This window comes from Salvelinus sp. IW2-2015, linkage group LG1, assembly GCF_002910315.2.
Source record: "Salvelinus sp. IW2-2015 linkage group LG1, ASM291031v2, whole genome shotgun sequence".
NCBI lineage: Eukaryota > Metazoa > Chordata > Actinopteri > Salmoniformes > Salmonidae > Salvelinus > Salvelinus sp. IW2-2015.
The window spans coordinates 23,776,715-23,786,993 of NC_036838.1; the positions used below are offsets into that span (position 1 = coordinate 23,776,715).

Consider the following 10,279-nt stretch of genomic DNA (forward strand, 5'->3'; position numbering starts at 1 on the left):
CACGCATCACACACACCAAACATCACACAACTGAAAGGTTGTAGGATCTCTCATCATCTTTCTCTCTTTCTGTCTCTCTCTCTCAGTGTTCATCTACTCCATGCCAGGGTACAGCTGTAGCATTAAAAAGCGGATGTTGTACTCCAGCCTAAGAACCGCCACTGAATGAGGTGGAGAGAGACTAGTGTATAGAGATCGCCAAAAATTTTCAGCAATTACACGCTCTCCATCTTACCCTTACTCTTTATTTTACATTATAATATCCCAGTTAAAAGTGAGTGTGCATGCATACTAATCTTGTTTTTCAACAGTGTTCTCTCTTTCTCCTGCCATTTTTTTGTACTTTCTCTCTCCTTCTGTGCGTGTGTGTTTGTGTGTGTATTTGTGTGTGTGTGTGTATGCGTGCATGCATACAGATGGAGATTGACGGTGGGGACGGGCTGGCGGAGGAGTTTCTGTATGACGAGGTCCATCCCATTGAACACACTCTGAAGCAGGCGTTTGCCACGTGGACCAGGAGGGAAGAGGGGAAACAAGTGCCTCATCAAGGGTTCTGGAGAGAACAGAGAACAGTGCTAGAGAGTGACAGGAACAGAAACACATACAAACCTCTATGTATAACCAATCCTCTTTTTACTCAACTTTTTCTTCCCTTGTGAACCTGATAGTGCCATGGCGGCGAGAAGATGTTTTGGGGTGGAGGGTGCTGAAATTTCTCCCCGCTTTGCTGAAGAGTATTTTGCTCTGCTAATACAGGAGTAATAAAGGCCTTGTGCGCTAAATTGGATTTATCAGGCTCAGCACCTTACCTTCCTGCGGCTATGGATAGTGCTTGTTTGAAGATAAACAAAGTSTCAAGACCTATTTATTTATGTCATGCAACATAACTTGTGTATGTTCCCTTTTTCCACTCACTCCATTGTTTCACCACCTGTGACCTGTCCCCCATTCTAAAATAGGCACACCTGTTTGATTAAAAACAGGTTGTAGTATTTTAGAATGCTCATTATTTTACATTATCTCACAATAAAATATATTTAGTGTGTATTTAATTTGTCTTCTGTTTTTACTAAAATACAATAGTGCATGCGGCATGTGTGTTTGTACATGCCACAGTGATAATCTGATTGAGGTTAAATGATGTCTGAGAAATATTTGTTGGAAAGGCCTCTACCTGGAAAAGAACTCAAGTAGCTTATTCTACCCGATAGGCTTGCATATCTCATCTTGTTTTTCCTGTAAAAAAAAAGATAGTAGCCTATATCTTAAAAAAGCTAAATTAGAGACGTATTTGTTTCTAAACACATTTAAACCTCTTATACAGTGGGGCAAAAAAGTATTTAGTCAGCCACCAATTGTGCAAGTTATCCCACTTAAAAAGGTGAGAGAGGCCTGTAATTTTCATCATAGGTACACTTCAACTATGACAGACAAAATGAGAATATTTTTTCCAGAAAATCACATTGTAGGATTTTTAATGAATTTATTTGCAAATTATGGTGGAAAATAAGTATTTGGTCACCTACAAACAAGCAAGATTTCTGGCTCTCACAGACCTGTAACTTCTTCTTTAAGAGGCTCCTCTGTCCTCCACTCGTTACCTGTATTAATGGCACCTGTTTGAACTTGTTATCAGTATAAAGACACCTGTCCACAACCTCAAACAGTCACACTCCAAACTCCACTATGGCCAAGACCCAAGAGCTGTCAAAGGACACCAGAAACAAAATTGTAGACCTGCACCAGGCTGGGAGACTGAATCTGCAATAGGTAAGCAGCTTGGTTTGAAGAAATCAACTGTGGGAGCAATTATTAGGAAATGGAAGACATACAAGACCACTGATAATCTCCCTCGACTGGGGCTCCACGCAAGATCTCACCCCGTGGGGTCAAAATGATCACAAGAACGGTGAGCAAAAATCCCAGAACCACACAGGGGGGACTAGTGAATGACCTGCAGAGAGCTGGGACCAAAGTAACAAAGCCTACCATCAGTAACACACTACGCCGCCAGGGACTCAAATCCTGCAGTGCCAGACGTGTCCCCCTGCTTAAGCCAGTACATGTCCAGGCCCGTCTGAAGTTTGCTAGAGAGCATTTGGATGATCCAGAAGAAGATTGGGAGAATGTCATATGGTCAGATGAAACCAAAATAGATATTTTTGGTAAAAACTCAACTCGTCGGGTTTGGAGGACAAAGAATGCTGAGTTGCATCCAAAGAACACCATACCTACTGTGAAGCATGGGGGTGGAAACATCATGCTTTGGGGCTGTTTTCTGCAAAGGGACCAGGACGACTGATCCGTTGTAAAGGAAAGAATGAATGGGGCCATGTATCGTGAGATTTTGAGTGAAAACCCTCATTCCATCAGCAAGGGCATTGAGATGAAACGTGGCTGGTTCTTTCAGCATGACAATGATCCCAAACACACCGCCGGGCAACAAAGGAGTGGCTTCGTAAGAAGCATTTCAAGGTCCTGGAGGTGCCTAGCCAGTCTCCAGATCTCAACCCCATAGAAAATCTTTGGAGGAGTTAAAGTCCGTGTTGCCCAGCAACAGCCCCAAAACATCACTGCTCTAGAGGAGATCTGCATGGAGGAATGGGCCAAAATACCAGCAACAGTGTGTGAAAACCTTGTGAAGACTTACAAGAAAACGTTTGACCTCTGTCATTGCCAACAGAATGGGTAATATAACAAAGTATTGAGATAAACTTTTGTTATTGACCAAATCCTTATTTTCCACCATAATTTGCAAATAAATTCATTAAAAATCCTACAATGTGATTTTCTGGATTTTCTTTTCTCATTTTGTCTGTCATAGTTGAAGTGTACCTATGATGCAAATTACAGGCCTCTCTCATCTTTTTAAGTGGGAGAACTTGCACAATTGGTGGCTGACTAAATACTTTTTTGCCCCACTGTATGCTTACAAACAGTATTCACAAAGTTAAAGAAGCAACAGCAGCAACAGGGTTCCCCAACTGGCAGACCGAATTTGGCCCATGGGGGATTTTATTTGGCCCCCAAAATTTTCTGGACGTAAAAGACTAAGAACACCAGCAAATCAGCTCCAAGTGATTTTAATCTGTTCCAAAGTATTCCCATGCATAATAGAGAGATACAGTATACATTGAGTGTACAAAACATTAGGAACACCTTCAAGGTGTGTCAAGCGTTCCACAGAGTCCCGTGTTGACTCCAATGCTTCCCACAGTTGTGTTAAGTTGGCTGGATGTCCTCCTTTGGTTGGTGGATCATTCTTGATACACACGGGAAACTGTTGAGCGTGAAAAACCCAGCAGCATTGCAGTTCTTGACACACTCAAAATGGTGCGCCAGGCACCTACTACCATACCCCGTGCAAAGGCCTGTAGGTAAAACTTTTCTCTTGCACATTCATTCTCTGAATGGCACACATACACAATCCATGTCTCAATTGTCTCAAGGCTTAAGAATCCTTCTTTAACCTATCTCCTCCCCTTCATCTACACTGATTGAAGTGGATTTAACAAGTGACATCAATATGCGATCAGAGATTTCACCTGGATTCACCTGGTCAGTCTTTGTCATGGAAAGAGCAGGTGTTCCTAATGTTTTGTACAGTCCGTGTAATGTATGTGGTCATATAGAAATGTCAGAAAGGTTTGAAATTATTATGTTTTAGTCAAATATAATATATATGTTTGGGCTTCTTGCGGTCAGTTTGCAGTCTACAAAATTATTTGTAATTAAGTTCCCGGCCCGCTGACGATCGCTCAAGAAATAAATCTGCCTGAAATCTAGTTGATGCAGTGGAGACCCGTCATTCAGCCCCACCTGTTTAGCTCAAGAAAATATATGTACAGTGCATTCAGAAAGTATTCAGACCCATTGATTTTATCCACATTTTGTTACCTTACAGCCTTATTCTAAAATGGATGAAATAAATAAAAATCCTCTTCAATCTACACACAATACCCCATAATGACAAAGTGAAAACAGTTTTTTTTTAATGTTTGCAAATGTATAAAAAATAAAAACATAAATATGTMATTTACATAAGTACTCAGACCCTTTGCTATGAAACTCGAAATTGAGCTCAGGGGCATCCTGTTTCTATTGATCATCCTTGAGATGTTTCTACAACTTAATTGGAGTCTGCCTGTGGTAAATTCAATTGATTGGAAATTATTTGGAAAGGCACACACCTGTCTATATAAGTTCCAACATTTGACTGTGCATGTCAGAGCAAAAACCAAGCCATGAGGTCCATAGAGTTCTGAGACAGGATTGTGTCAAGGCAAAGATCTGAGGAAGGGTACCAAAAAAATTATGCAGCATTGAAGGTCCCCAAGAACACAGTGGCCTCCATCATTCTTAAATGGAAGAAGTTTGGAACCACCAAGACTCTTCCTAGAGCTGGCCACACGGTCAAACTGAGCAATCGGGGGAGAAGGGAGGTGACAAAGAACCCGATGATCACTCTGACAGAGGTCCAAAGTTCCTATGCGGAGATGGGAGAAACTTCTAGAAGGACAACCATCTCTGCAGCACTCCACCAATCAGGCTTTTATGGTAGAGTGGCCAGAAGGAAGACACTCCTCAGTAAAAGGTATAGCACAGGCTGCTTGGAGTTTGCCAAAAGGCACATAAAGACTCTCAGACCATGAGAAACAAGATTCTCTGGCCTGACGAAACCAAGATTGAACTCTTTGGCCTGAATGCCAAGCGTCACGTCTGGAGGAAACCTGGCATCATCCCTACATTGAAGCATGGTGGTGGCAGTATCATGCTGTGGAGATGTTTTTCAGTGGTAGGCACGGGCAGACAAGTCAGGATAGAGGGAAAGATGAACGGTGCAAAGTACAGAGAGATCCTTGATGAAAACCTGCTCCAGAGCACTCAGGACCTCAGACTGGGGCAAAGGTTCCCCTTCCAACAGGACAACGACCCTAAGCACACTGCCAAGACAACTCAGGAGTGGCTTCGCGACAAGTCTCTGAATGTCCTTGAGTGGCCCAGCTAGAGCCCGGACATGAAGCCGATCGAACATCTCTAGAGAGACCTGAAACTAGCTGTGCAGTGATGCTGCCCATCCAACCTGACAGAGCTTGATCGCTGCCAAAGGTGCTTCAACAAAGTACTGAGTAAAGGCTCTGAATACTTATGTAAATGTGATATTTCAGTTGTTCTTTTTTAATGCATTTGCAAAAATGTATAAAAAACCGTTTTTCTTTGTCATTATGAGCTATTGTGTGTAGATTGATGAGGGGAAAAAACGATTTAATCAATTTTAGAATAAGGCTGTAACGTAAGAAAATGTGTAAAAAAATCTATAGGTCTGAATACATTTCGAATGGACTATATGCCCCCTTTATTTATCCTTTGGTTCAGACTACAGGGAGAATACTGTAAGAACGGCCCATGTTCTGAATGCTGTCACTGTACATTTCAAAAGTGCTGAACAAATAGTTATATTGACTACCTCAGTCCTAGCTCGCTCATTAATGTCTTAATCGAAATTACGGATTGCCTCTCGTCCGCTCGTCGTCCCCTTATGCCATAGTTTGTACATCTCAATTGTCAGTAGAAACCACATTTGTTTAACCATATCAGGTATGTTTTTTAAAAGGTAGTAAATGAGGCTGAATTAACTGTTTTGCTGCCAGACAAGGCTCTGCTGATAGCCAGGTGTAGCAGTGGTAAGGATTCACTCCATGGTGCTGAAAAGGAAGCTCTGCTGTTGGGACAGCTTTATGTAGGCCCTAACAGTTTGTGGGCACCATTTGTCACCATTATAGTGCAATTAATGTATTGTTTAGTGTCGTGTAGTGGCTTTGCTGGCACTGAGTTGATGATCCCTGCTATAGAACATTAGGGGGCGGAGCATTATAAAGGGGCGGCCCAGTCAGTGGCTAAAGTCAATTTGAGTCAGCTTTTCTGGAAAGTCCTCTACTTGGAAGTGATCAGCTGCGCATTACTTGTGAAGCCAGCTGGGCCGCATCCATAGACCTGTCGCGCGGCAGAGAAGTAAACCGAGCACGTATGGAGCCAATCGAAACGCAGCGCAGCTCATAAGCGCAGTTCCGAGAAACCGAGTGGGCAAAATTGGCCCCTGCCACCGCCGCCGCTGAAATACAAAGCTATTCTTAGAATTAGATTCCTAGAACTTCCGTCAACCCGCAAAACTGAATTTACAAGAGAGGCGTTTTCTCACCGTCTTTCTGTAGAATAAAACATAGAACAGTTGTGTCTGGCGAGTGGATTACTGCGTTGGACCTAGCCTATCTATCTCTGCCAAGGTTGACACTGTCACATTTCCTTATCACCATAAGAAGTTCTGATTTTCTATTTTTGGCAAAATATCAGAATAGTCTGTTGAGATGAGAATTTTTTTTTGTCGGATTATTGGCGCCATGACAGCATGAACTCAGCGACTGTTCCTACAAATTAAGAATCACTGGATCTGTTAAATAATTATATAGCCTATCACATTTTTTCAACTGGATTCAACTTCATTATGATTGTGTGTTCAAAGGTAAGTAAAATGTATTGTTGGAACAATTATTAGGCTAGGTAATAATGTTTTCTTCTCCCTATATGCTCATTTTAATGTCACACTTTGACTGTGCTGAGAAAGTGTAGCTTCAGTTTTGACATCAACGTTCAGTATTAGCAGAGATCGTATTCGTTGTATCAGACGGAGTGTAACAAAGCCAGGATAATTATTAACGGTTTTATGATATATATGATTTTATATTCGAAGATGAAATTAGGCCTTTAATCGAAAAATGTCGGCATTTAGTTTTAGCTGAAACTTTGAATGTTAATGGACCTTTTATCCAGAATGGAAGTGATTGCAGGTCAAGAATTCGGATTTGACCTTGTGACCTACATCGCCTTATATATCTCATGCTAGTAAACACATTTTGCCATGAGGCTGAGAGAAAATGTTGCTGTTTTAGAGCTCAGGGATTCTTGAAAGACGGGACAATGTAATTTTTTGATTGTTTAATTCTAACATTAGATTAATTAAAATATGTAATACAAATCTCCAAACATGTTTTGTTTTGTTTTATAACACTATTTAATGCTCCAGGGCAAATTCTGTTAGTATTTTGGCATGTTTTTTCCCCCCAGATTTAGAACATAAAACAAAATGCATAAAGCAAACATTACCCCACAGGTTTAGCACAATAAATACTTCAATTCTTTAAGCATATGTTGCAGAAAAGTGATACAAATATTTATTTCAGAATATATATAAAGAAATATTGACTCCATCAGTAACAGAGTTGACAAGCCACGGATGGAGTTGATGACAGATACTCAAAACGTACATATGTTTGCCTGTAAATGTAAAAGTTCACTACAAACATTTGTAAAATAGGGAAATTATTCATTTGAAAATCCCCAATTAAAACCATTCTATCAGCTCTTTCAACAAAAATCTGATGGAAATTTATTTTTTCTTCAAGTGGTATACTGGACAATTTAGAGTTGTGACCATGGTGATTCTAATATTATTTGTTTAAATCTATCAAAAGTAGAGAACTTTACATGAGTGCTTTTGTTGCACTACATGTAATGAGGACATACCTAAGGGGTCCTTATGGTATAGCTGACCCTGCTCATTCCTGATTTAGGATTTTAGACAAATCTCTGGACATCTTTTAGGAATCACAGTTTTGGGAGAAATATTCTTTAAAGTCACAGAGGACTATTGAAAAAAAACTACATATGATCGTTTTTCAGTTATTAATATCCATTATAGGCAGTTTTTACCATTTTAAACACTTTTTGGATAGTTTGAAAATGGGATTCTTTGCTCCGGAGTAGAGCACTTCCAGGCATAGTCAACATAAATAATATGGAAACTATTTGGAAAATTCCAAAAACATATCTTTTCCTTTATAATATTCCCCATAAATGTACATTTTAAGCTCAAATAATGCAACAAAATATTTTTTTCTCAACAATAGAAATAAGGTTTCCCTGCCAGACAAGGATTGTCCCAACTTTCAAGAATCTCTGAGCTAATTTCCTGCTATTCTATGCATTTTGCCATGAGGCTGAGAGAAAATGGTTTAGTGTTAAAGCTAATTTCCTGTAATTCTAAACATATCTTTCTTATGAGGTGTCCATATGCTATCTGGCTGGCCAGACCCCCAGGGGAGGGGGATAGCTGACAAGTATTTTTCTATGCTCTGCTGACGAGTATTTTTCTCCACTCACACAGGAGTACTAAAGGCCTAGTGTACTAACTTTGTCAACTAATATTTTTATTTAGATATATCATGGGGTGTTGCAGCACCCAGCTCCCGTGCTTCCCCCGGCTATCATGGTTGATAGTGAAAGTCATGGTTGATACTAAAAGTAGGAAATAATCTTCATTAGGCTACAGATTCCTGACACATTTACATACATAACATTCGCCACATTTTATGTAATGGCAGCATCAGTGCCTTCGTGCACCCTGTCTGACCGTTTAACAAAGTGCCTCCTATGGGTTCATATCAGTGGAGGCTGCTGAGGGAGGACGGCTCATAATAATGGCTGGAACGGAGCGAATAGAAACCATATGTTTGATGTATTTGATACTATTCCACTGATTCCGGTCAAGACATTACCATGAGCCCGTCCTCCCCAATTAAGGTGCCACCAATCTCCTGTGGTTCATATATCCCCATTTGCCAAGTCTTGAAAGACTGTTTTTGTAGTCTGATATTCACTCATTTTCATCAGTCATGATTTTCTCTGAGTGTCCACCAGCTCATGCTTTTTATTTCCCTAAACATCAAACACAAAGCAAGCTACATGAGCAATCTCACCCCCTCCCAGCACTTATCTTATTTGCCAACATTATGGAGTGGAAATCACAACCATTTTGCGATGCCTATGACATATGTGTCTGTCTCCATAGTAACTACTGTGTTATAGCCTATCCAATCCATGCACTAAATGGACAATCCTTTCCTCACCTCAGGGCTCTGTTGCCAGGGCCACCTTCGAATATGATTGCCAGGACGATGAGCAGCATGCAGCAGGATCATGGTGAGAGAGGAGGGTCATGTCAGAATCCAGCGGCCCCTCTCTACGACTCTACAGAGGACCTCTGCTGCATAACCACCACCTTCCAGTACCTGCAGAACTCAGGTACGCCTACTAAATCAAATCAAATCTTATTGGTCACATACACGTGTTTAGCAGATGTTATTGCGGGTGTAGCAAAATGCTTGTGTTTCTAGCTCCGACAGTGCAGTAATATCTAACAAGTAATATCTAACAATTTCACAACATATTCCCAATACACAAATCTAAGTAGAATAATTTAATTAAGAATTTATAAATATATGGACGAGCAATGTCAGAGCGGCATAGACTAAGATACAGTAGAATAGTATAGAATACAGTATATGCATATGAGATGAGTAATGCAAGATATGTACACATTACTAAAGTGAGTAGTGTTCCGTTTCTTAAAGTGGCCAGTGATTTCAAGTCTATGTATATAGGCAGCAGCCTCTATGTGCTAGTGATGGCTATTTAACAGTCTGATGGCCTTGAGATAGAAGCTGTTTTTCAGTCTCTTAACACACCGCTTTTAATCCATGCCCCCCGCCCCCATTGTGTGTGATGTGTGTGTGTGTGTGTCAGTGTTAAAGTCTGTGTAGATGCTGTAAGATGATTTACAACACAGTAGTCATGTGTAGTAACGTGTGGGGTCTGTTTCTGGCTCCAGGTTGGTACTGGGGGTCTATTTCAGCCAGTGAGGCTCGAGACGCTCTCCTGAAGATGTCAGCGGGAACCTTCCTGGTACGCGATAGCAGCCACCCCCTCTACATGCTGACCCTGTCAGTGAAGACGGCCTTTGGCCCCACCAATGTGCGCATAGAGTACATCGGGGGTCGCTTCCGGCTGGACTCCAGCTCTCCAGGCCCCCCTCACTTACTGTCCTTCCCTAATGTCTGCAGCCTTGTACAGCATTACGTGGAGGACCCTCCTCAACCTAAAGCCAAACCCAGGCCGCCCCAGCCCGCAGTGAAGGGCAATGCAGTACTGCTCAAGTTGCTGCGTCCCCTACCCCGGGCCTTCCCCTCCCTCCAGCACCTTACCCGCCTCACCATCAACCACCACACTGACTGTCCGGACCAGCTGCCCCTGCCATGCCCACTAGTGCGCTACCTTCAGGACTACCCCTTCCAGGTATGACGTATGATGGTCATCTGGCAACCATCCCAGCCCAAGGAAGGGCACACAGTAGCACTAGCGACCTCCCAGTGAGGGCCAGAGGTTA

The 10,279-nt window shown here is 41.7% G+C and overlaps 1 protein-coding gene across 1 annotated transcript; it reads left to right on the forward strand.

The window, feature by feature from the left end:
• The first annotated feature begins 6,056 nt into the window (after window positions 1-6,056).
• On the forward strand, window positions 6,057-10,279 carry LOC111963253 (cytokine-inducible SH2-containing protein). The gene is made up of 3 exons (XM_023986572.2): window positions 6,057-6,520; window positions 8,969-9,138; window positions 9,725-10,279. Exons 2-3 carry the CDS (start codon window positions 8,997-8,999, stop codon window positions 10,192-10,194), a joined length of 612 nt encoding a protein of 203 aa, XP_023842340.1. The 5' UTR covers window positions 6,057-6,520; window positions 8,969-8,996; the 3' UTR covers window positions 10,195-10,279.

Bases quoted from the DNA above. Each gene is read 5' to 3' on its own strand.
- LOC111963253 (XM_023986572.2), top strand. From the start codon at position 8,997: ATGATTGCCAGGACGATGAGCAGCATGCAGCAGGATCATGGTGAGAGA. The intron at 9,139-9,724 runs GTACGCCTACTA...TTCTGGCTCCAG, and splicing joins CCAGTACCTGCAGAACTCAG to GTTGGTACTGGGGGTCTATT.